The following is a 24,079-nucleotide window of genomic DNA, read 5'->3' as shown; positions in this document are numbered from 1 at the left end:
TCTTAGCCAAGTGTATTGCACTTTGACTGTCACTGTACAGCTTGCAATCTGCTTGCTTCTTACCCAATTTTTCTATGAAACCTTGCATCCACACCATCTCCTTACACGCTTCTATAGCCGTAACATATTCTGCTTCCGTCGTACTGATAGATACTATCTTCTGTAACTGAGAGACCCAACTGACTGCAGCACTACCCAGAGTAAAGACATAACCTGTAGTGCTTCTTCTGCTATCGATATCTCCTACCAAATCGGAACCCATGTAGCCTTGTAGCTTGATTTTCGATCCACCATAGTACAGCCTTACATCCTTAGTACCTACTAGGTATCTAAAGATCCACTTCACAGCTTCCCAATGTTCCTTTCCGGGGTTGTTCATGAACCTTCTAACAACTCCCACTGCTTGAGCAATGTCTGGCCTCATGCTCACCATAGCATACATAAGACTCCTAATAGCTGACGCGTATGGGACTTTAGCCATGTAATCTCATTCCTCCTGTGTCTTTGCACCGCTCCTTAGATGGCTTGAAGTGGTTGGCTAATGGAGTGCTAACCAACTTAGCACCTCCCATATCGAATCGATCAAGTACCTTGGCTATGAACTCTGCCTGTGACAAAACCAATTTCTTATTTTCCCTATTACACTTTATCCTCATGCCTAGAATTTATTTTGCAGCTCCTAAATCTTTCATGGCAAATTCTCTAGACAGTTGTCTTTTGAGATCTGAGATGTCTTTCATGCTTGAACCGGCCACAAGGATATCATCAACGTACAGAAAAAGTATGATGTATGGCATATTAAACTTCTTCAAATAATAACAGTGGTCTGTATGACATCTCATAAAACTATCAGATTTCTTGTACCACTACTTCGAAGCCTGCTTCAAGCCATATAAGCTCTTCTTCAGTCTGCATACTTTATTCTCCTTTCTTGGTGCCACGTATCCTGTTGGTTGATGCATATATATCTCTTCTTCAAGGTCTCTATGAAGAAAGGCTGTCTTAACATCTAGTTGCTCTAGATGTAAGTCCTCTGTAGGCACTATACTCAAGACCATGTGAATCGTAGACATTTTCACCACCGGTGAAAATATTTCAGTGAAATCGATACCTGCCTTTTGTTGAAACTCTTTCACAACCAATCTAGCCTTGTACCGTTTCGAACCATTGTGCTCTTCCTTCAGTCTGTAAACCCACTTGTTATGAAGAGCTTTCTTATCCTTAGGTAGAGTGACTAGCTCCCATGTACGATTAGACTCAAGAGAGTCCATCTCATCATCCATGGCCTGCTCCCACTTAATCCGTGTATCCGACTGTAATGCCTCTTCAAAACACTCTGGTTCACCATTATCTGTCAGCAGTAGATAATGTAAGGAGCGTGAATATCGGATCGTGGGTCTTCTCTCCCAAGTAGACCTCTTCACAACTGGTGTATGCAGCTCTGCCTCATAATGCTCTTGAACATGATCATCCTGTGGCGCTGTAATACCCATGTCCTGTAACTCTTCCAACTCTACGAATTCTTTCTCCTCGGCCTTATTTTCCTACACACTGTCCTTATGCTTCACTTTTTCATTAAAGACTACGTCCTTGCTTCTAATGATTTTTCCTGTTTTCTGCATCCCAAAACCTGCAGCTAAAATCATGCTGCTCGTAGCCTATAAACGTGCACCTCCTGGGCTTCGCATCCAATTTGTTTTTGTGCTCTGCATCAATGTGAATATATAAAGTGCAACCAAACACTCTGAGATGTACAAGGTTCACTTTTTTCCCAGTCCACGTTTCTTCTGGTAGCCCACCATTCAATGGTGCTGAGGGACTTCTATTTATGAGATATGTGGCAGTATTCACAGCATCTGCCCAAAAAGTCTCGGGTAACCCTGCATGTAACCTCATGCTCTTGACGTGTTCAAGGATTGTCCTGTTAATGCGCTCAGCCACACCATTCTGCTGTGGTGTCCCTAGAATTATTTTCTGATGTTTAATTCTATTTGCTACACAATACTCCTTAAATCTCTTATCACAGCACTCACCCCCATTATCAGATCTGAGACATTTTACTGTTTTACCTGTTTTATTTTTTACCATAACTTTTCACTTCTTAAATACATCAAATACATCAGATTTATGCTTTAAGAAATAGATCCACAGTTTTCTACTAACATCATCAATAAAATAAACAAAATAACGTGAGCCACCAAGAGATAATACTTGTGCCGGTCCCCACACATCAGTGTATACAAGTTCCAACAGATGCGTCTTTGGAGTGCGTCCCGTCTTCTTAAAACTTACCCTCTTCTGCTTGCCATACATGCAGTCCTCGCAAAATTTCAAGTCAATAGACTTCAGCCCTGGTAGCTTCCCTTTTGACAATAACACTTTCATCTCTTTCTCACTCATATGTCCCAACCTCTGATGCCATAACTGCCCATTCACTCCAGTTGATGCAACTGCGAGTGAACTATACGATCCTAAAGTCACTTACAAAGTACCTTTCTTCTTACTTTGAGATATCATCAATGCACCTTTTGTGATCTTCTAAGAATCATTGGTGAATGTCGTCACATAACCGGTATCGGCCAACTGCCCCACTGAGATCAGATTCCTTCTTAAACTCGATACATGTCTAATATCCTTCAATTTCAACGCCGTTCCGTCTTTCTGATTTATATAAACGTCTCCCTTTCTAACAATACTGCACGGCTCATCACCACCCAGGTAGACTCTCCCAAAATCACCTAACACATAATGACGCAGAACTTCCTTATACGAGGTGGCATGAAACGAAGCACCCGAGTCTATAACACAAGACTCATTCCTCGCATCAAGAAACAAGACCAACGCCTTTGTGTCACTTTCCTCAGATAGATTCACTGAATCCTTCCCTCCTTGAGAGCTTCCTTCTTGTTTCTTGAGTGCCCTGCAATCACGTTTCATATGCCCCTTCTTGCCGCAATGCCAACACCCGTCTTTGTCTTTCGGTCCTTTGGACTTCTTCTTCGACTTAGAACACCCATGTTTATTACCTCATTTGTTCAGGGATCTTCCTCTTCCTTCAATGTTTAGAGCATTCCCTGAATCCCCTGAAACTCCTGATGTCTTTCTTCTAGATTCTTCGCTAAGAATTAGACTGGCTACATTATCAAATTTCAGCTTTGTCGACCTTGAAGAATTGCTTACAGTAATCACCAAACCATCCCAATTGTCTGGCAAACTGGACAAGATCAATAACGCTCTTACCTTATCCTAAAAAATAATGTCGACAGATTCCAACTGGCTCGTGCGTGACTGTATTGAACTCGTTTAGATGTTCAGCCACACTCCCATCATCTGACATCTTCATGTTGAATAGTTGTTTCATAAGATGAACTTTGTTAGATGCTGATGACTTTTCATACATGGTGGCTAGGGCTTCCATTAATTCTTTTGTAGTTTTCACCTTGGATATATTGAAGGCGACGCTCTTAGACAAAGAGAGTCAGATCGTTCCTAAAACCTTCCTATCCAGTAAAAACCATTCATCATCTGTCATCTTTTCTGGTTTCTTCTCTTTTCCTCCTAGAGGAATCTAGAGATCCTTCTGATACAAATAATCCTCCATCTTCATCTTCCAGAAGGCAAAGTTTGAACCATCAAACTTCTCAATTCTAGTTTTCCCTTCTTCCGTCATTGCTCCCAATAGAACTAAACCAATAGCTCTTATACCAGTTGTTGCGCAGCACGCTAACAACGCAGTGAGCCTAAATCCAAACTTAGGCCTCACCCACAAACGATAAACAAGAAGAAATATAAACTAGAAACAGATCAAACCAATCCAAACAAACCACAAGATAAAATATATGTGAAAAAACTCCAAAATTAGGGTAAAAAATCACGGATGCAAACTTCCACTATGAAGAACGAAGATTACAAGGCAATATACTAATCTCTCCCTTGGAAGAACATAGAAAATCCCTTGCCCACACCTTAGAAATATTTTTCAATATTCACCTTAGCCCTAGAAAAGCCCCAGGGACCCTAATTTATAGTTTTAACAACTTCCCTTTTGCACCCTTATGAAAGGTGACTCAAAAATCCGCAGTCCGCATTAGATTCAGAAATGAATCTGCGTAACCACGACCGGTCGACCACCTCGGAATAAAAAAAACTTATGCTCGCTGGACTTTGAGTCGTGCCAGTCTACGACTGGTCGAGCAGGGCCCACGACCGGTCGTGTGGCCCCTAGATGTGGCTCCACATCTCAATAGCCAACGCATTTCATATTCTTCTTCACCTTTTTCTACATCACCACTAACAGGCATCGGACCTTGAGATGTTTTATCACTAACACACTTATTTGCAAGAGGAGGTCCACAGAGTCCATTGTTGCCGATATATATAGATGGATCTTTAAGCATTTGGAGCTAATTTCTTGATGGAATTTTCCCTGAAAAGTTGTTGTGTGACAAGTTCAGGTGACTTAGAAAAGTTAAATTTGACATGCTATGAGGAATTGTACCTGAAAGCTAATTTTTAAAGAAATCGAGAGACTCCAGCATTGTCATTTTACCAATTTTGAATGGGATCTTTCTAGTCAAATAGTTTCCAAATAAGTTTAAGACATGCAATCCCACAAGTCATGTGAGTCCTTCAGGAATCACTCCAGATAAGTTATTGCTTGAAAGGTCCATGCATGTAACCAGTGAAACTGTTCTACTATATTCAAGCATTAGCCCCTTCATTGACACAAGCAAGTTTTCCATGTAATATGATGTTTCTGTCAGTCCAATTTTTTTCCCATAATGTGTTGTTTTCCTCTCTCCATAGGTAAGAAACAGGTTTATCTTCTGCTCATTCTTCATGGCCATGAGATTTTTAAAACTTTGGGGAATTGAACTAGATAAAAAATTCTGTGCCACATCAAGGAACTGATGTAAAGCTAGGTTAAATGGTTGTGGTGGGATATTGCCCGTAAACATATTTGACTGCAAGCACAAAATTCTTAAGGCTGGATCTTCCAATCCTTGTTGAATTAGGACGACCTTCATTTTCACCTTTTATATTTTCCTAGAATACTTCTCTACAGTGAACTTCATGTTAGATCAAAAGTCCAATATCTTAATGCAATTGTGTTTGATGGATGAGGTCCTCTATAATGATATGAGAGAGAAGACTACAACAATTACATGGGTGAAGTTAGAGAACCATCTATGCGAAGAAATCTCTTGAAAACCGTTTGTCTAATTTGAAGATGATTGAGGGGGCTGATGTTGAGGCCCACATAAGTAACTTCAATGAGCTCGTTTGTAAATTGCTGAATGTGGATGATACGATGAAGGATGAAGATCAAGCATGTATTATGTTGAATTCTCATCTAGAATTGTATGAGTCATTTAAAGACTTTTTATGCACTGGTAGGACAACCATTAGTGTTGAGATCTTAGATCAGCACTTCAGTCGAAGGTGATAAGAAAGAAAAGCGGTGATGTGGGTGCTTCTACAGATATACTGGTTATGAGAGAGAGAAATTCTAAGTGTGATAATAGATTTTTGCGATCGAAATCCAAATTCAAAGTAGGGGCAAAGGCAAGTTGAAGCGCTGGAATTGTGACATGTCAGGGCACATGAAAGACTGTCAGAATCCTAGACCTACTTTAGTCCAGAGATATAGACTGGTGGTAGAAGATTATTGTTAAGTATAGAAAGGAGAAATCGGAGAATTCTTCTAGAGAGACAACCTATCATAAGCCAACAACTCGGACATAGTGTCCCATGTCACAATTTTCTGCTCATGAGACTCTAGTAAGTAGGATTATAATAAATTTTAATGGTTACATGTAGCGTCTGTAATATAATGAATTCAGGGTGTTCTATTTATATAAACCTATACAACTAGGGGCCACTCATAACCCAACATGTACACATTACGATCACAAATCCAGATATAGTCCCAGTAAAAAGGTTCTCCCAACAAGCCACATTGCTACCAAGTCCCTTTAAGGACATAACAAAATAATACAATTTACAAGCCACATGGTCACAAATAATCCACAATATGGTGATGCTATGACCAAATAATATTTAATATGTTCACAAACTGCCACTACTTTAAGGAACCTTCAATAACCTTCAAGTAGCATAACAAGACAACACATACAACCCAATACTTCCATTCAATTGCAACATCAATAGCATTACATGAGTGAGATCGTTTATATTGTGATCATGTGTTGAAACTCCTGAGAGTCTACCACCCGAGTAAGAGTAAGGACCCAATTCCACAATATAAAATATATTAGATTCGACAACATATATACAATAATATTCAAATTATATTCTCTAGCATGTAAGATCTAATCAAAATTAGAATATTCAAGTAAACTAGCATATATAATAGATTAACCTTGGAAAACAAATAAAAGAAACTAATTCAACTATTCAAATGGGAAACGCTTGAATGGTGGTCCTCAGCTCAGGTGCTTGTCTAAATTTCAACTCAAATCGGACTCCAAATTCAACATCTTTACTATAAACATAAGTGGGGTTATTCCAATTCACATATGTTTAGGCTTCCATTCCTCGTGAAGTAGGTTTGTATGTACAAGTCTATATAATTGACTACCTAAATTAGAGCTGTTACATGATATGATTATGGCTATGGAATTGGTGGACATTTAGTGCAGATTCTAAAAGAAAAATTATTCAATAGTCCTATTTCTGGTAGCTAGCATACCCGAATCAAAGGCTAGGATTGTTTAACGAGTATGACTGTGTATTATAGACGGGGTTTCAAATTTTAGTCGGTTTAACTTGGGTTAACAAGTGCCATTTTTATAATATGGGAGTGCATGTGTATCAAGGGTCACACACCGACTGAGTATCATATAACTACTCTTTTGAAAATGTTGGTAAACCCGTCAACAGCGTGGTTTTACAACGACCAGGCCGGCCAAATCGCTGACGTGAATGTGGACAGTCCATAAACCAAAATAGTGCACTTATAAATAATAATGACCATTAAAATTTTTCCCTTGAAATTAAATCTTTTTTGTGTCCGTTTCATAGCCATCAATTCATGATTAGGATTTCTTGATCAGTGTGATTTTAGAGATATGCTCCATTCTTGTGACCCATAGTTTGAATGGTCTGGATAGCTATAAGGGGATGCCACATGTTAGGAACAAAATATTAGTGAATTATATCAGAGCCCGTAAATAAATCAAGACCATGCATGCTAAGTATAAGGTGGGCCCTAGGAAGTTTCAATGGTGGAAGTTCAATCACCACGGTTTCCTGTGGTATGGTCCACCTGAGATTTGGATCAACTTCATTTTTACAGTCATGCCCTGAAATGAGCTGAAAATTTTGAATGGACAGTGCTGACATACAGTACAGACATCAAGCTGAGCCCCACAGTCAGGTCTGCACCTTTGTTTGGTAAGGCCAACGCCTACCTAATCAGCCGGGAAAACTAGCTATGTGCGGAGGGATGCCAATTTTGTAGACCTCTGTATGGAGCCAGGGTAGCCAAAACCTCAGTGGAGCTGGCTGTGATGTCTGCGATGAATCCACTCAACGTATCCGTTGAGCCAGCTCATGCTAGGACGTATGCTCAAGAAGCAAGCAAATTCAAAACTCAAGGGGGCCACACAACAAGAAACAGTGGGATTGATTCGATTGAACTCCTACCTTTGAAAGCTTCATTGGGCCCACATAAACTTTGGATCAGGCTGTTGTTTGTTTTTCCTTCATCATCTTATGGATGGGTTAGATGGCATAGAAATATCACGGTGGGCCCCAAGAAGGTTTCAATGGTGGGCTTTTTCATCCCAACCATTTCCTGTGGTGTGGCCCACTTTTATTTTAAGTCTTCCTCACTTTTGGGCTCAAGCTCTAGCATGAGCTAGGGAAGCTGACAGAAGGAGTAGAGTTCACTTGGATTTTTTTATTTTTTATTTTTTTGAAAAAATTAAGCTTTAAGTAAGTTTTACTTTGTAACTTGTATTAAGATTGGAATTTTGATATTTTTGGTTGCTACGAATTAGGGTTTATTTTTTCTTCACTAGTGGTGTAATCGAGAGTTGATCATAGACGATCTGATATTAATAAAGTATTATGAATTTCCTTTTAATTTTCTTGGATTCAAGGGCCATTACACCTTTTGGGTTCAAAGTCGTGGCCTTTTGATGAATGGCTGGGTTATTTCACTTGTCTAACTTGTACACTTCGCAAAGTTGTCATTTCTTCGTTTCAATGAATTCTTTATCTGCAATGCCTTCAAATTCTCATGTTTATCTTAAGATATTATTATTATTATTAAAGACTTTAAATTCATGTGTTTGTCTTAAGATTTATTTTATTTTATTAAAGACTTTAAATTCATGTGTTTGTCTTAAGATTTATTTCAATTTATTAAAGACTTTAAATTCATGTGTTCGTCTTTAGAATTTTTTTATTAAAGATTTCATATTCATGTGTTTGTCTTGAGAAATTTTTTTATTAAAGACTTTAAATTTATGTGTTTGTCTTAAGACGTTTTTTATTTAGAGGAGAAAACGACGTTTAGTTGTCAAATAATAAAGAAGCATTCTTCTTCTTCATCTTCATCAGCACCATCTTCTTCTTCTTTTTTAACCATGGATTTCCATTTAATATTGTTATAACAACAATTTTTTATTCATCTGTCGTAATTTATTTATTTTTGACGTAGGGAAGGGCGTGATGAGGAAGACCACCGTTTACTTTAGGTGTGCAAAATATTGAATCCACGAGGCTATTCTTAAATGCACAAGAAAGAAAAGGAAAATCAATTTTTTTATTAATGAATAATAATATTTAAATCTCTGATTATATAGCTTATAAAGAAATGTAATGTAACACCCCGATTTTTTCAATACCCGAGTATTAAAAGTTCTCGAGTGTTACCATAAAATTTAACTTATTATGTACATGTATACAATATCAATCTAGTTATTATAACCTTACATCTATTCTCCAACACGAATATGACCGCTGGGAACAATCTCCATTAAAAAATCAAGCAATCTAACCGTTGATTTTAAGATGGGAACATCATATACCCAAGTATTCTCATTTGTCCATCATAACCAACCGTTCAGTCAACTATTTACCGATAAAGATATCTAACTGTCCACTCCGAGTTTGGACCACATGATAGTAAACAAACTACTTGATCTCTACATCCGCGCCCGTACACATATCGGATTGAGATTCTGATCCGTTCATTTCGTTCACCACTTATGAATATGCTTACCCCATCATCAAAACTACAATATGAGAAACTATACATGTGAATAAGTCACTTGAATCTAACGGTATACATGTTCTGCCTCTTGATCACTCCAAAAACCCACTTGTGATCATCTGGTTACAAAAACGACCATACACCCATTTACATATATGATCAGAGTACTAATCATCAAGTTTTTCTATTCTTAACATGTCATCTGATCATCCATTATGTTGGTTGATGTATGTACATTTCTTTAATTAATTTGGTGAATAATTCTTTATCCATAATGATCTAGATATAAGTTCTTTTATAAGAATTACTTAGAAACGTGATTAAAACCATGTAAAATCATTAGATTTTCTAAAACTGTCATATCAACAATAATTACGAAAATGCCTTTAACTTAGACCCTTGAATTCTAGATCATGTGGTTCTCACTATTCGTTTAATGTATATCATAAATTAACCATACATGTCAAATTTCAGCCCTTAGATCACTGTAAATGTAAAAGTGACCCAATTGACAAATCGGCCCCTTAACCATTGATTTTAGTGTCCATCGAGTGAAGAAACCTTGTGGGTTGTTATTGGAGGATATTTCCCTTTATATGAACGACTTAGATTGCCTATAATATGGACCAAGTGTGAAATATGAAGACCCCGCTTTGGTAGGCTTTTCCTTAGGCGCGAAGTTATCCTTTCGAATCTTACCAACTCCTTATAAATCTGTATCTTCCGATTTAACCACTTCTTGTAGTCAATTGCAATTCAAATTTGGATCACACTTTGACCTCATATGACTACCATATCATACAAAATTTATACCCCGATTTATGATCTACACCGTTGAATGATGACCGCCTTGACTCTAATTCCTTCATTTTGGTGCAAAAGGTAAAATTTTAGATTTAGACTTTTTCCACCATTGATTAATCACAAAATTTTATCCAACCGTTTTTCTATCCTGACTACACATTTCTCCCAAAATTGGGCCTTGATCATTAAGTGTGGACCGTTAATTGAGAGTTTCATGGCCATGATGGATCATAAAAGGCCCGGTCGACGACAGAAATGATCCAGACCGTCGGACCTTAAATCGGGCATATCTCGCAATCCGGAATGAGTTATCGGACGTAAAATATATGATTTTGGGGTATAACGAACTACTTTAGCCACCCAACCCCGTTATGCCTGGTTGCACAAGCCGAATTTGTGAAATACGGCCAGACTGACACCCATGTCCCTATTTTAATTTCATTTTTACTACAAATAGTAAGTTTTAGTTTGATTATAAGTCTTCATCTGTTGGGCTCTAGTAGTTGCGCCCAAATAGGACACTTACTATTTTTGGCCGAAAACCTTGTGCACTAGTAGACATCACGACTGTCTATAAATAGTAAGTTTACTATTTATAGTAATTTGCAAATTCTAAGAGTTTTAGTTATAGTTTGATTCTGATTTTTCTCTCATTGCTTGGTATCCCTATTTAAAGGGTTGTGAACTTGTTTATTTATTTTTTTTTTTTAAAGCAACACTCATTGTATTCATTTATGGGAAAATTATAGTATTTCAGGAAAACCACGGGGAATAAAATGGCCCTGAGGGATCCTATCATGCAGACCTATACAATTTCAGTTTCTCTAATGGAACCCAGCCCAACCTTATCTAGAAAGATCAGCCCTTTGAACCACGGAGGGAGATGATGCACCTCACTATATTAATGGCTCTGTTGGCACTCGCTACCTTCATGCGCCAGCCCATTGGCTTCCCTTCTGATGTGTATGAATTGGTAAAGCCCAAGGCGATTAAGGGAAGAAATTTGAGTTATCCAATGCTTCCATTTCCACCCAGCTTCAGACTTGTGGTTCAACTCATTTACAACCACACTAGAATTTGATTCGACTACAACCTTCTTGAGGCCTTGGCTGGTGCAATACAGTAGGCCCTCATACACAGCTCTCAGCACAACAGGCCCTCATACACAACTCGTTTAATTGATTCATCAATCAAATTACGAATTTATTAGAAATTATTTCTATTTTCTTGCTTTTTTTCCTCGTGGATTCGAGAAGTCTCTGTGAGGAGTCTAGAGAAGCTCTATGGATTCGGAGTAGTTATCCTTAAGGAAGACGATGATCAACCTCATTATGTTCATCCTTGCGTAAATCGGTATCAAAGCAAGGACTCCTCTCAGTCCAATGGCAAACAACGAAGGTATGAACCAAAATCCTGTGGACGATGATAAAGGGATTCACTATCTTTCGGAAAGAATGGAAGCTTTCCACCGGAAGAGTCAATTGACCATACAAGGGTTGCAGGCAACCCTCGACCGTCTTGCAGATGTGCTGCTTCGGCACTGAGCCCTAGGCGATGCTCCACCACCTGTGGTTACTCTACCGCCCGTGGTTGCTATCCAATACAACTCCGATTTTCGTAAAGCACTACCAGTGATAAATCGTAGGGCTACATCGGATGATTCAAGTTCTAGCGATGAGGATCTTAATGAAGGCTTTGCTCAACAACCAATCCATGGAGGCGATCATTTAAATCATGCTGAAAGAGACTATCATGGTAAGGCCGAACTTTCTAGTTTTAATGGTTTATTACACATAGAAGATTTCTTCGATTGACTAGTTAAAGTGGAGAGATATTTTGATTACGTGGACATGACAGATCATAAAAAGATGAAATTGGTAGCATTTAAATTAAAATTCGGTGCCTTTGCATGGTGGGAGCAATTACAACTCTCACGTGCTCGATAAAACAAGGCGCCCATCTTATCATGGCCACGGATGAGACACCTTCTTCTATCGCGATTCTTCCCCCATGATTACCAGCATATATTATTCCATCAATATCAGAATTTTTGACAAGAAAATCGAACCATCACAGATTACACTGAAGAATTTCAGAGGTTGTCAATACGAAATGATATATCAGAATCTGAATTACAGAAGGTAGCATGGTTTATAGGTGGGTTATGATCGACAATTCAGGATCGAGTTTAGATGCACCCAGTTGGGACTGTGGATGAAGTAGTTCAGTTGGCAGGTAGGGCAGAAACGTAACTTGCGTGGTTTCTGCTCATAAGGATATTCAGGCTGACAGTAGAATAGTGTGGTTTCTGCTTTTGGAATAACATCGTCGTTGTACGCATGCACATGAGCATGGGTTTGTGTAAACCATGGAGTCTAGGTCATTTTTGAGTGACGCACACGATGAATGGTTCAAATCATGGAAGTGGGCCCTTCTTGGTGGGCCACAATCAGTTGAAAATGAACACGGTTCGTCTGTCTGTTTTGGTAGAAGAAAAATCAAAAGGAGGGAGAAAATCTCCTTTTTTTGGTTGGCTTGGGTCAAACTCGTTTAACCGAGTAGCCTAACTCAATGCACATCAGGTGTGCACCAACTGTGCACATGCACCACGTGGGGTGGGGTCCTGTAACGCCTCGAACTTTTCAATACTCGAGTATTGAAAGTTCTCGAGCGTTATCAGGAAATTTACTTAGTATGTATGTGTGTACGATACCAATTCAATTATCTTGGCTTTAAATCCTTGTCCTTACACAAATCTAACCGTTGGGAATGATTCCCATTCACAAAACAGGTCATCCGACCGTTGATCATGTGGATTAATATACGTACATTCCCGTAAGTCAAATCGATGGTTGATCTTGCATCCATAAATATTTGGACATAAGTTCTTTCATAAGAAATGCTTAGAAACACGACCACAATCGTGTAGAACAGTTAGATTCCACAAAACTTGCACATCCGCAATAATTATAAAAATGCCACTTAACTGAACCCCTTAATTCAAGAACACATGATTCCCACTATCCTTTTGGCATAAAAACTTATACCAGGCCTAAGTATCATGAATAAACCCTACATGACAAAGATCAGAAGTTGGATCAGCGTGATCGGTGGTTAACATGAATATTCCTTCAAACATGGGCCACCCGACCTTTGGATACGCCTCAAATTTGGGCTTAGCCCTTAAAATGGATGAGAAAAATAATTGGACGGTGTGGATTTCTTCGGAACACCACCGTGGACCCCACATACAAGGTGAACATACATGGATCACATGCAACCGCAATTGCACAGCGACCGTGAGCACGGTCAAAGCAGGGTAGACCCGTGCTTTCCATGCTGAGAGGAAGAATCCTCTCCCTAGCGGATTCCCGTGGCGAAGATGTTTAAACCGAGGATGCGGACGATGTTGATGGGCCACCACTCCGACCCAAACGCTCAATTCGGACCGTCCATTTACCTCCAAAGGACCGTCTGATCAAAGCCTAGAGGGAGAACTTGCAAAGAAGCAACGAGAACGGCTTCACCAATTCAAGCGTAAGATAGATTACACCATAGGGAGATCTTGCGGGTCACCACGGATTCGATCCCTACAGCACCCTATTCGGCAAGTATTTCAAGGGAAATCTAATGGAGGGTGTGGATTTATCAACACACTGGAGAATGTGGGCCCCACAGACACCACTGCAGCCTTACGCACAAGAGCTGAGTCTGAGCATCCCGGACGAACCAGCTAGAAACAAGATCGGATCTGGAATCAATATGATGATTAAGACCGTCTAGACGTTGGGAAATGGAGTTTCGACCGTCCCCATGAAGTCAGATTGGTCGGATTGGTAGGCCATCCATGCCAACCGCGGATCAAACGCAGGTTTTCCGTGGTTTCGCTGCGCAGGAGCGGAAATTCGTCTCCGAACGAGACTCTGCTGGAAACAGAGCACCCACCCTATAAAAGGGGGCGTCCTGTCCAGCGGAGGAAGGAGAAAGAAAGGAGAAAACGTGAGAAAGAGAAAGAGAGAGAGAGAGAGAGAAGACATGTAGCCGAGCAACAGTAGGCCTGCTGCCATCCAGCAGGGGAGGAAGAAAAGAAGGAAAAGAGAAGAAGAAAGAAAGAAAGAAAGGAAAGAAAGAAAATAGAAGGAAAGAAAAGAAAGAAAGAAAGAAAGAGAAGGAAAGAAAAGAGAAAGAAAGAAAAGAGAAAGAATGAAAGAAAAGAAGAAAAGAAAGAAGAAGAGGAGCTCTGACGCGCCGTGTCAACTCGGCTGAGTTAATCTGAGTCTGGAAAGCTGGAGTGTCGATTTAGTTATCCTACCCAAGTCCGGTGTCACGCCCCAAACTCGGAAACCGGGCTCACAAAATTCTCGACCACCAAATCGGGTGCTGACAGCCTCCGTAGTATCCCATTCTCGGCTCCCAGCGTATATACGCCAGATTCCGATCCTGGGATCCTACAAGGAGGATTTTCCAACATACATTTATCTCGTAATGAGCATAACCACAAGATTACCCAAATCACAAAAAAGCAGCAGCATCATCACATATCCACTAATATAATCGTTTGAGTACAATACTGAAAGGGAAATACATATATAAAATAAATCAAGGCTTCAGACGACCGCTGCACGCTCCAGGCTTAAGGCTGCTGCCACCTAACATCACCTGCACGCATCTATCGTGCATAAGCTTATAGAAAGCTTAGTGGGTGGTGAGAGTGTGTGCATAACGTAAGTGCCAAGTAAGCAATATCAGAGTAATCAGAGTAAGCGGAAATACTGAAAAACCCATAATCATACAATATCAGAAACACTAGCAAGACCATAAATCATACGAAATCAGAGTAATACGAAGACATGCTAATAGGCCCATAGATACCATCAGTCTTATCCAGGCTATGCGACGCAGAAATATAATAAAAACAATATCATATACGGATGAAGCAATGTAAATCAACTATGCAATGCGGAGACAATAAGCCAAATATCAGATGCCGCTGATACAATGCAATATACAAATCCTGATGAGTCCATGAATACCGTCAATTGTATTTGGGTCATATAATGCATAAACATAGTAACCCGAAATGCCATATGCGGTGGATGTAATGCGATATGTGGTGCGAATGGAATGACCATGCTGGAGTGTGAAGTCGGGATGATAGTACGTAGTATCGCAGGTCACGGGGTCCATCACAAGGGACTTCTATCCAAACCAGTCCCATACCTAAATTTGGATAGTCAGACTCAATGTGGTAAACTCCTGATCTCAGGTTAGTCGCGCGCCCAACCGAAATCCTAGTCATGCGAATGTACACGTAACAAATAGTTGCACACCACCAGCCTGAGTGGATAGTGAATGAATGAATGAATGAGTATGCAACGTCTGCTCAATAAGTCCACATATCAGTACAGTTCCTCTCTGGGAAATCACCGGGGTCTATTACACTCTAAACCAAATTGCCGCCCCATCGCGCGCAACAAGGTGAGTGGAAGAGACCTCACTATCCGCCTGCCAATATCGGGCCCGGCTCGTCGATAGCGGACCCATTCCTCGAGCTGGTCAGACTCAGCCTAGCATTGCCCCCTCCTCTCGGGCAGGTAAGGCCGTACCCCCTTCCAACCGACCACGACACAGTGGGAGACGCGGCCTAACGGTATACGGCCCTCATGCGCTCATGCATCCACTCGGTCTAGACGTTGGAGCAACCTCTGGAACCAAGAGGGTTTAGGGACTTTCACCCAGGGATATCTATAGCACCCCATGTAGAACAGATTTCCGGTGTTCCATCTGGCCATCCACAAAATACTTGTAGAGGCTACGACCCTGATGTCGCTAGGGCGTATAGTGATCACAATGCAAAATGCATGAGTCATACAATCCAATCATGCATCACTCCTACGCATACCATGTGCTCAGGTGAGACAATCTCTGCCTATCAGGGAGTCTCATAACAACCTGCCCAATGACATATGCAATGGTCAACCACATCTCATAACAAATATGTAGATGATGCGTATGAGCATGTATCATAATGCTATGCTGTCAAATACTCATAATCGATATCAATAACCGGCATCGACAATCAACCTCTACAATAAGAACATTTAACCAACATTGCCCCTAAGGAATGGCTCACATAGAGCCTAACATATAGTGGACCCGTGGCCTCACACAAGGGCCTAATACACATCACGATGGGCCTCATATAGGTCTCGACAATCGGCCTCGGCCATCGAAATCGGCCTCGGCAATCAGAATCGACCTATACAATCGGCCTCGACAATTCGGAGTCGATACTCGGCCTCGACAATCGGAATCGGCAAATCGGTCACGTCAATCGGAATCAGCAAATCGGTCACGACAATTAGGATCGATCAGAATCGGCAAATCGGTCACGATAATCAGAGTCGGCAAATCGGTCACGTCAATCGGAATCAGCAATCGGCTACGACAAGCAGGATCGATCGAAATCAAAATCGGCAAATTGGTCACGACAATCGGGATCGATCAATAATCAGAATCGGTAAATCAGTCACGACAGTCGGGATCGATCGATAATCAGAGTTGGCAAATCGGCCACGACAATCGAGATCGGTTGATAATCAGAGCCGGCAAATCGGTCACGCCAATCGGAATCGGCTACGGCAATTGGGATCAATCGATAATCAGAATCGGCAAATCGGTCACGACAATCGGGATCGATCGATAATTAGAGTCGGCAAATCGGTCACGACAATCGGGATCGATCGAAAATCAGAGTCGGCAGATTGGTCACGACAATCGGGATCGATCGAAAATCAAAGTCGGCAAATCGGTCATGACAATCGAGATCGATCGATAATCAGAATCGATAAATCGGTCACGATAATCGGGATCGATCGATAATCAGAGTCGGCATATCGGTCACGACAATTAGGATCGATCGAAAATCAGAGTCGGCAGATCGGTCACGACAATCGAGACTCGATAATCAGAATCGGCAAATCGGTCACGATAATCGGTCATAACAATCGGAATCGGTAAGAATGAACTTAACAAGGCTTAAGGGAAGGTCACATGAGGACATCTAACCATCATTACCCATCAATGTGGACATCTAACTAACATTGCTCCCAAGGAGTGGCCTACATAGGGCCAAACATATGGTGGGCCCATGGCCTCACACAACAAGTGGATCGCATCAAAAGGGCCACATATACATCTTATCGAGCCGAAAATACGTCACAGTGGGCCTTACCAAATGGGCCGAAAATACATCATGAAGGGCCTTATCAAGTGGACCGAAAATATATCACAGAGGGCCTCGTATACATCAAGTGGGCCGCACAAATGGGCCTCATAAACATCAAGTGGGCCACATCAATGGACGGTATAGATATATAATGCATCCATCACGGGAGGCCGCATAAATGGACGGTGTAGATGTACAATACATGCATCAATGGTAGGCCCTTGGACGGTGCGAATATAGAATACGTATACCAAGGTGGACCCCATCACATGAGCCTTAAATACAAGGCAAGTGGGCCCTATCGCACGGGTCTCAAATATACATCATGATAGGCCTCATGGATGGGCCGCACCAATGGATCTCAAGTGGGCTTGGACCACAAAATTCCTTTCAATAATTGTCGGTGTAACATGTGTATGTACACTGTCATTCCATGGGGCACATGGCCCACTAATGATGATCGGCCCTGTCCAAACATTATCCAGGTAAATCAGCACCATCCAAACACTTCTCATGTAAATCAACACCATCCAAACATTTCTAGCACCGTCTAGCACTGTCCAGACGGCGTGGAGGAAATAAATACGTTACGTAGGCCCTATGGTGATGGACAATTGGGATCCAACACATACCACACGTACAAGCATATATATATACTTGTTGTGTCAGACCCTCTGATCGGCTGACACGGGACCACTAGCGAATGGTCACCTGATGGACGGTCACTCTTTGCTCGTCTAGCTGATGAACGGTGTCTATACATCACATGCTGCTGGTGGGGGTCCACGTGCATGTGCTGGACACAGCACACATCAGGTGGGGTCCATAGATGGTGCAAATGAAACACATCCATCACGGCGGTTCTCACAGTCCTAACTGGACGATGTGCACATTCAACACATACCATAAGGTGGGCCCTACCCCTCACACGTGTAGTATGTATGGGCGGGTCCCACGTCCCGCAAGAGGATGGGCAATGTGGGAATACAATATATACATACAATATTGCGGGGCCATGGACGGACGGTGTGGAAGGACCACAGCAATAAGGTGGCCCCACGTGGATGGCATGGATGTAAGCACACACATAAAAAGTGGGGTCCACACCCTATCTGGATGGCGTGGATGCCACACGTGCATGATGGTGGGCGTCGTAGATGGAGGGCGTGGATGAAATACAAACATCATGTGGACCACGTCCACGAAACTTGCTGTCGTAGTACGACATCTTGCTGCTGGGATCCACTGTCCTTCCAACGGACAGCGTGGATACAGAATGCATACATCGATGTGGGCCCCACCTCCACATGTGCAGCATGTGTGGAGTGGGTCCCACGGCTTCCAAAACGGACGGACGGTATAGATATAACATGTGCATCATGGTGGGGTCCACACACGTGGCCCCCCAAATATATGATATTATATGCATATAAAGTCTCCAACGTCAGGAACGGATAGACGGCTGGAAAGGAAAAAAGAAAAAAAAGAAAAAAGAAAACACATGAAAAAGGGTGGGTCCCACGTAGGGCCCACCATAATGTTTATTCACCGTCCAATCCATTCATAAGGTCACAGAGACCTGGATTAAGATGAACAATAAATTTCATATGGATCCAAAACCTATCTGACCAAAAAAGAGTTTCAATGGTAAACGTCAATCCCACTGTTTCCAGTGACGTGGGCCACCTAAGTTCCACATACAGCTGATTTCTTTTGGGGTGGCCCACACTAGAAGGGGCCCAATAAAATGCATGGTGTGGATGCTCCACATGCATAACGCTGGGGGCCAGAGATGGGGTCCACACTTCCAGCGACCAACCAGGCTGCGGACGCTGCTTGCTGCAGCGTCCTCTGGACGCTGACAGCAACAGGTCTGCAGTGACATTATTTTTTTTTTGTTTTTTTTTTTTTTATTTTTATTCATATATGGGACCCACATCAAGACAATCCAGTCCGTCCACTGGGTTCACCTGCTCGTGATGGGTCTAATAAGCCCGATATTCAACATATTTGATGTATAGAAACATCGCAGTGGGCTATAACAGATATTAGCCATAAATATCACTATTCTCAACAACATGGCCTGCCGAAGATTTGAGTTGGCTCCGTTTTTCGGCTCAACGCCTGAATTGAGCAGGGAAATAGGGTGGACGGTGTGGATTAAACACATGCATCATGTATGGGGCCGTTGTGGGCCCACTCTCCTCTCTACTTAAAATAAACCAGACGCTGCTTGCAGCAGCGTTATGTGGACGCTGGCAGCAGCGTCCTCCATGCCGCATCACACTCACGCTGTAGTGGGATTTCGCCAAATATGTGGGCCCACCTGGTGGATGGTCCGAATAAAATACATACCTTATGGTGGGGTCCATCAAGGTGGGCCACAAGGCCTGATCATCATCATAAAGTGAAGGAGAGAGAGAGAGAGAAAGAGATCGATGAGAAGGGGAGGGACCCGCCACTGTGGGCCCTCTTATACGATGCATATATCAAGATGAGTCCCACCATAAGTGGGCCCTTAAATCACAAATTAAAGCATAAGATTACCTACCTATGATCTTCTCCTCCTTCTTCCACCAACGAATCATAGAGCTCCAATGGACGAACTTCGATGGTTGAGATGGACTTTGGATGGTGGGATTGGGTGGTAGGAAGATGGGCCACACTAACTTCTCCCCCATGGAAGCCATGGACGTTGGATACACATGGGTGTTGCTTGGAATGGAGTGAAGTGAGAGAGAAAGGAGTGATGTAAGGGAGTGATGGGAGAGAGGGATGGTGAGGTGATGGGAAGGTTGACTTTGGGGATAGGTAGGGTACTTGACTTGATGGGTGTACTTGACAAGTGAAGTGATTGATGTGATGGGTTCTCTACGGATTTACAGCGCGCGGCGTTTTCCTCGAACTGAACGCGGGCCTACATCTCCTGGCTTGGGTATCACCTCAGTGCGAGAGACGCGATATCGGAACCGCGGCGACGGCGCGGTCGCCAGGGTATAAGTCTCGGGTCGAGCCGACTCTGGAATACAAAATACGATTCGGGGTCGCACGCAACTGCCAATAAAAGATTGCGGGTCGTCGAAATTCGACTGAAAAGACCACGGAAGCCTACGGAACGGTACGAGCTAAGACACGGGTCTTACATCCGGCCCATCTCCTTGATGTTCAGATCTTAGCAATCCAAAAGAAGGAAGAGAAAGAAAGATAGAAGGCATTGTAGTGTGACTCACTGAGTCAGAGTCGAGTTCGGATAAAGGTAAGGTTTTAATTAGAAGTGTTACAACTATTAAATCTAATTCTAACATCAACATAAACAGACCCTAGATAAATCCTATTTGTTCAAACCATGTGATTTAGGATATAGTCTGATATACAGGGGCATACATGGACATCTAGCCTTAATTGAGGACGATTCAATTTAAAGGTGAGGGTTTTATTCTTTAAGCTTACACTAATTTAAGTTACTATGTTTATCTTGCCTTTCCATGCCTTTTGTGATATGAATTATCTTGCATTTTCATACTTTTGATGATCAGAGTTATCATGCCTTTTCATACCTTTAATGATGTGATTCATCCTGCCTTCCATGTTTATATTTTTCTGAGAATTATCCTACCAATTGATTTAGTTAATATCATCACAACTAATGACCCTTTTAGGATTATGACATGATGTCAAATATAAGTAATTTCTCTGAATTTATGTGAGGCCATGGAGACAAGCCTTGCCCCTGCCTCGTCTTTTTATTTGAGTTGGCCTTGCCACTCGTTTCTAAATTGAGTTGACCATTGCCACTCTCCTTATTATTGAGTTGACCATTGTCACTCTTTTCTTATTATTTTGGCCATTACCACTTTTATTGAGTTGACCATTGTCACTCTTCTCTTTATTATGTTGGCCTTGTGTAAGACCCGTATCCTAGTCCATACTGTTCCATCGACTCCTGCGATATTTTCCGTCGAATTTCGGCAACTTGCGACGTATAATCGACGTTTGCGCGCGACCGTAAGTCGAATCCCGTAAATTTGAGTCGGCTTAATCCGAGACTTATATCATTGCGACTGCACCGTCGCCGTGGTTCTAACACCGTGACTCACGCATCGATGCGATACCCTGGCCGGAAGATGTGGGCCGACGTTTATTTCGAAGAAAACACTGTGCGTTGCAATCCCAAGAGAATCTGTACAACATGTCACATCCATCAATCAATTAATCCCATTAAGGGTTAAGTACACCATCACCTCACTCACATCCCCAAGCAACCCATAAGTCAAAAGTTTTTTACACACCCCATACCCTTCTTACATCATCTACCCCTAAAGTCAACAAAGTCCTTACACACCCATCCCTCTCTCCCATCTATCACTCCATCACCCATCACTCTCTCTCCTTACAACCCCTTCTCTCTCCTTACAACCCCTTCTCTCTCTCTTTCTCAACACTCTATCCCAAGCAAGCAAGAGAACTCACGTCCAACCATTTTTAAGAGAGAAAAAGTGATTTTTGGTGGCCCACTTTCCCATCCCAAAACCTTCATCCTAGCCATCCATCCCTCATCACCCTCCATCAAAGTGAAGGATAAGGAGATTGGCTTTCCAACGAACTAAGAAGATCAATCGGTGGATGCTTATTAGGCTAGATATTATATATATATATATATATATATATATATATATATATATGTTTTGATAATGAGCCAAGTGAGGCCTACCGATTGATGTTATGGATCTCACTTTGGACCCTTGATGTGGCCGATGGACCACCTTGATCCTCATGATCATTCCATAATGGGGCTATTCTCCATGGACCCCATTATGATGTTTATCTTCTTTACATAAATAGGGTCATCTAGACCGTACATTTTGGTGGAGAAAGGATTTCCACCATTGATTTCGAATCGGTGGGCCATATGTATTGTGATCCACTTTAATTTATGTTGTAAACATGGAAGGGAGGGCCCATAGTGCCGGGGTCCCTCCATCACTCGATCTCTCTCTCCTTCTCTCTCTTTCCCTCTCTTTCTTTTATTCTTGTTGAGTGATGATGTAGTGTGTGGCCCACTTGGATGGACCCCACCTTAATGTATGTTTTATCCATACCACACATCCATTTGGTGGCCCACCCGAGCAAGGCCTACCTTATGCATGTGTATGCCAAGACCGTCTAGCATCCAAGGACGCTGGACGTGGAAAGAAAACACAAATATTAGCTTGGTTATTCAAGCTTTTGAGTGGACCGCTTGTGTAGGCCCCACCTTAATGTAAGTATCCAATCCACGTCGTCCATCCTATTTACCAGCTCATTTTAGGCGTTGAGCCGAAAAATGAAGCTGATCCAACTTTCTGGTGGGCCATACCTTAGCAAACACTGATTCTCACCGTTTAAAGTCACTTGAATTTTTTTACACGCCAAAAGATGCCCAATATTGGGCTTGATGGGTGGATTATGGACTATGGAATCCATTGGGTGGGTCGGATTCACCTGATGCGGGCTCTACCACGAAAAAACCGTGAAAAAATGCGATTTCCAAAAAAAAATTCATGCAGCAGGCGCTACTGCTGCCAGAGGCACAGGCAGCGCCTGCGGCATCTGGCGGACGGACGAACAGGGACCCACGGTCCCAGCCATGGGCCCCACCATGATGTGTGTTATGTATCCACTCCGTGGGCCCTTAGGACAGCGGGCTGCCCTCCAAAAATCAGGCCCATCCAAAGCTCAAGTGGTCCACACCATAGGAAACAGTAGGGTTGAACCGTCTGCCATTGAAACCCTTTTTGGGTCCACAAAAGTTTTGGATCAAGATGAAATTTGTTTTTACTCTTCATCTAGGTCTGCGTGACCTTATGGACAGATGGGATGGCATATAAGCATTATGGTGGGCCCCACATGGGACCCACAGTGATGTATGTGTTTATTCTCACCGTCCACTGACAGTGGACAGTGAAACCAATCCCCCCCCCCCCCCCCCCCCCGTGTTCCATCCACATCGTCCAGGAGACGGTGTGTGTGCACGTGTGTGTGTATGCGTGTGTGTGTGCGCGTGTGTGTGCGCAAATATATATATATATATATATATGTATATATATAATATTATATTATATATAATATTGTATATATATGTATATATATAATATTATATTATATATAATATTGTATATATATACTGTATATAAATTATCTATTATATTATACATAATATATATATATGATGGTGGGCCTTCATGTGGACCCCCCCACCATGATGCTTGTGTTGCATACAAACTGTCCAACCATTTTGAAAGTTCTTTTTACAGGCTTGAGACTAAAAATAAGACAGATCTACAGTCCAAGTGGACCCCACCTTGGTATATATATAAGGCCATCGGATTAGGCCCATCTTGATGTATTATGGCCCGTTGTTGGGGCCCACTTGAGTATAGACATGGGGCCCAATTGGTGTGGCCCATTTGATGTACATAAGGCCTATGTGATTAGGCCCATTCGATGTATTTATGGCCGTTGTTGAGGCCCACCTTGATATGAATGTAAGGCCTATGTTATAAGGCCCATTTTGATGTATTCAAGGCCCATGGGTTATGGCCCATTGCAATGTATTCTAAGGCCCATTGATGTGGCCCACTTGATTATATAAGGCCCATATGATACAGCCCATTTGATGTATTTGAGGCCTATGGGTTGAGGCCCAATGAGATGTATATAGGTCCATTGCAATGTGTGATTCCCTATGGTTTGTGTAATGATGTTTTATGGGAGGCCATGCCTACGGAACAATGTTGGTTTGACGTCCATATTGTAAGAATAAT

At 41.9% G+C, this 24,079-nt stretch overlaps 1 protein-coding gene across 1 annotated transcript in view; it reads right to left on the bottom strand.

Annotated features, from left to right (window-relative positions):
- LOC131224724 (receptor-like protein EIX2) overlaps window positions 1–24,079 on the bottom strand; it is a 190,394-nt gene that overhangs the window by 87,509 nt on the left and 78,806 nt on the right. The window contains exon 2 of the mRNA XM_058220039.1: window positions 4,274–4,426. Within this exon, the coding sequence (XP_058076022.1) occupies window positions 4,404–4,426 (23 nt within the window). The 3' untranslated portion in view covers window positions 4,274–4,403. The remainder of the gene's footprint in view (window positions 1–4,273; window positions 4,427–24,079) is intronic.

This window comes from Magnolia sinica, chromosome 14, assembly GCF_029962835.1.
Source record: "Magnolia sinica isolate HGM2019 chromosome 14, MsV1, whole genome shotgun sequence".
Taxonomy (NCBI): Eukaryota; Viridiplantae; Streptophyta; class Magnoliopsida; order Magnoliales; family Magnoliaceae; genus Magnolia; species Magnolia sinica.
This window is presented reverse-complemented; position numbering and strand designations above follow the sequence as displayed.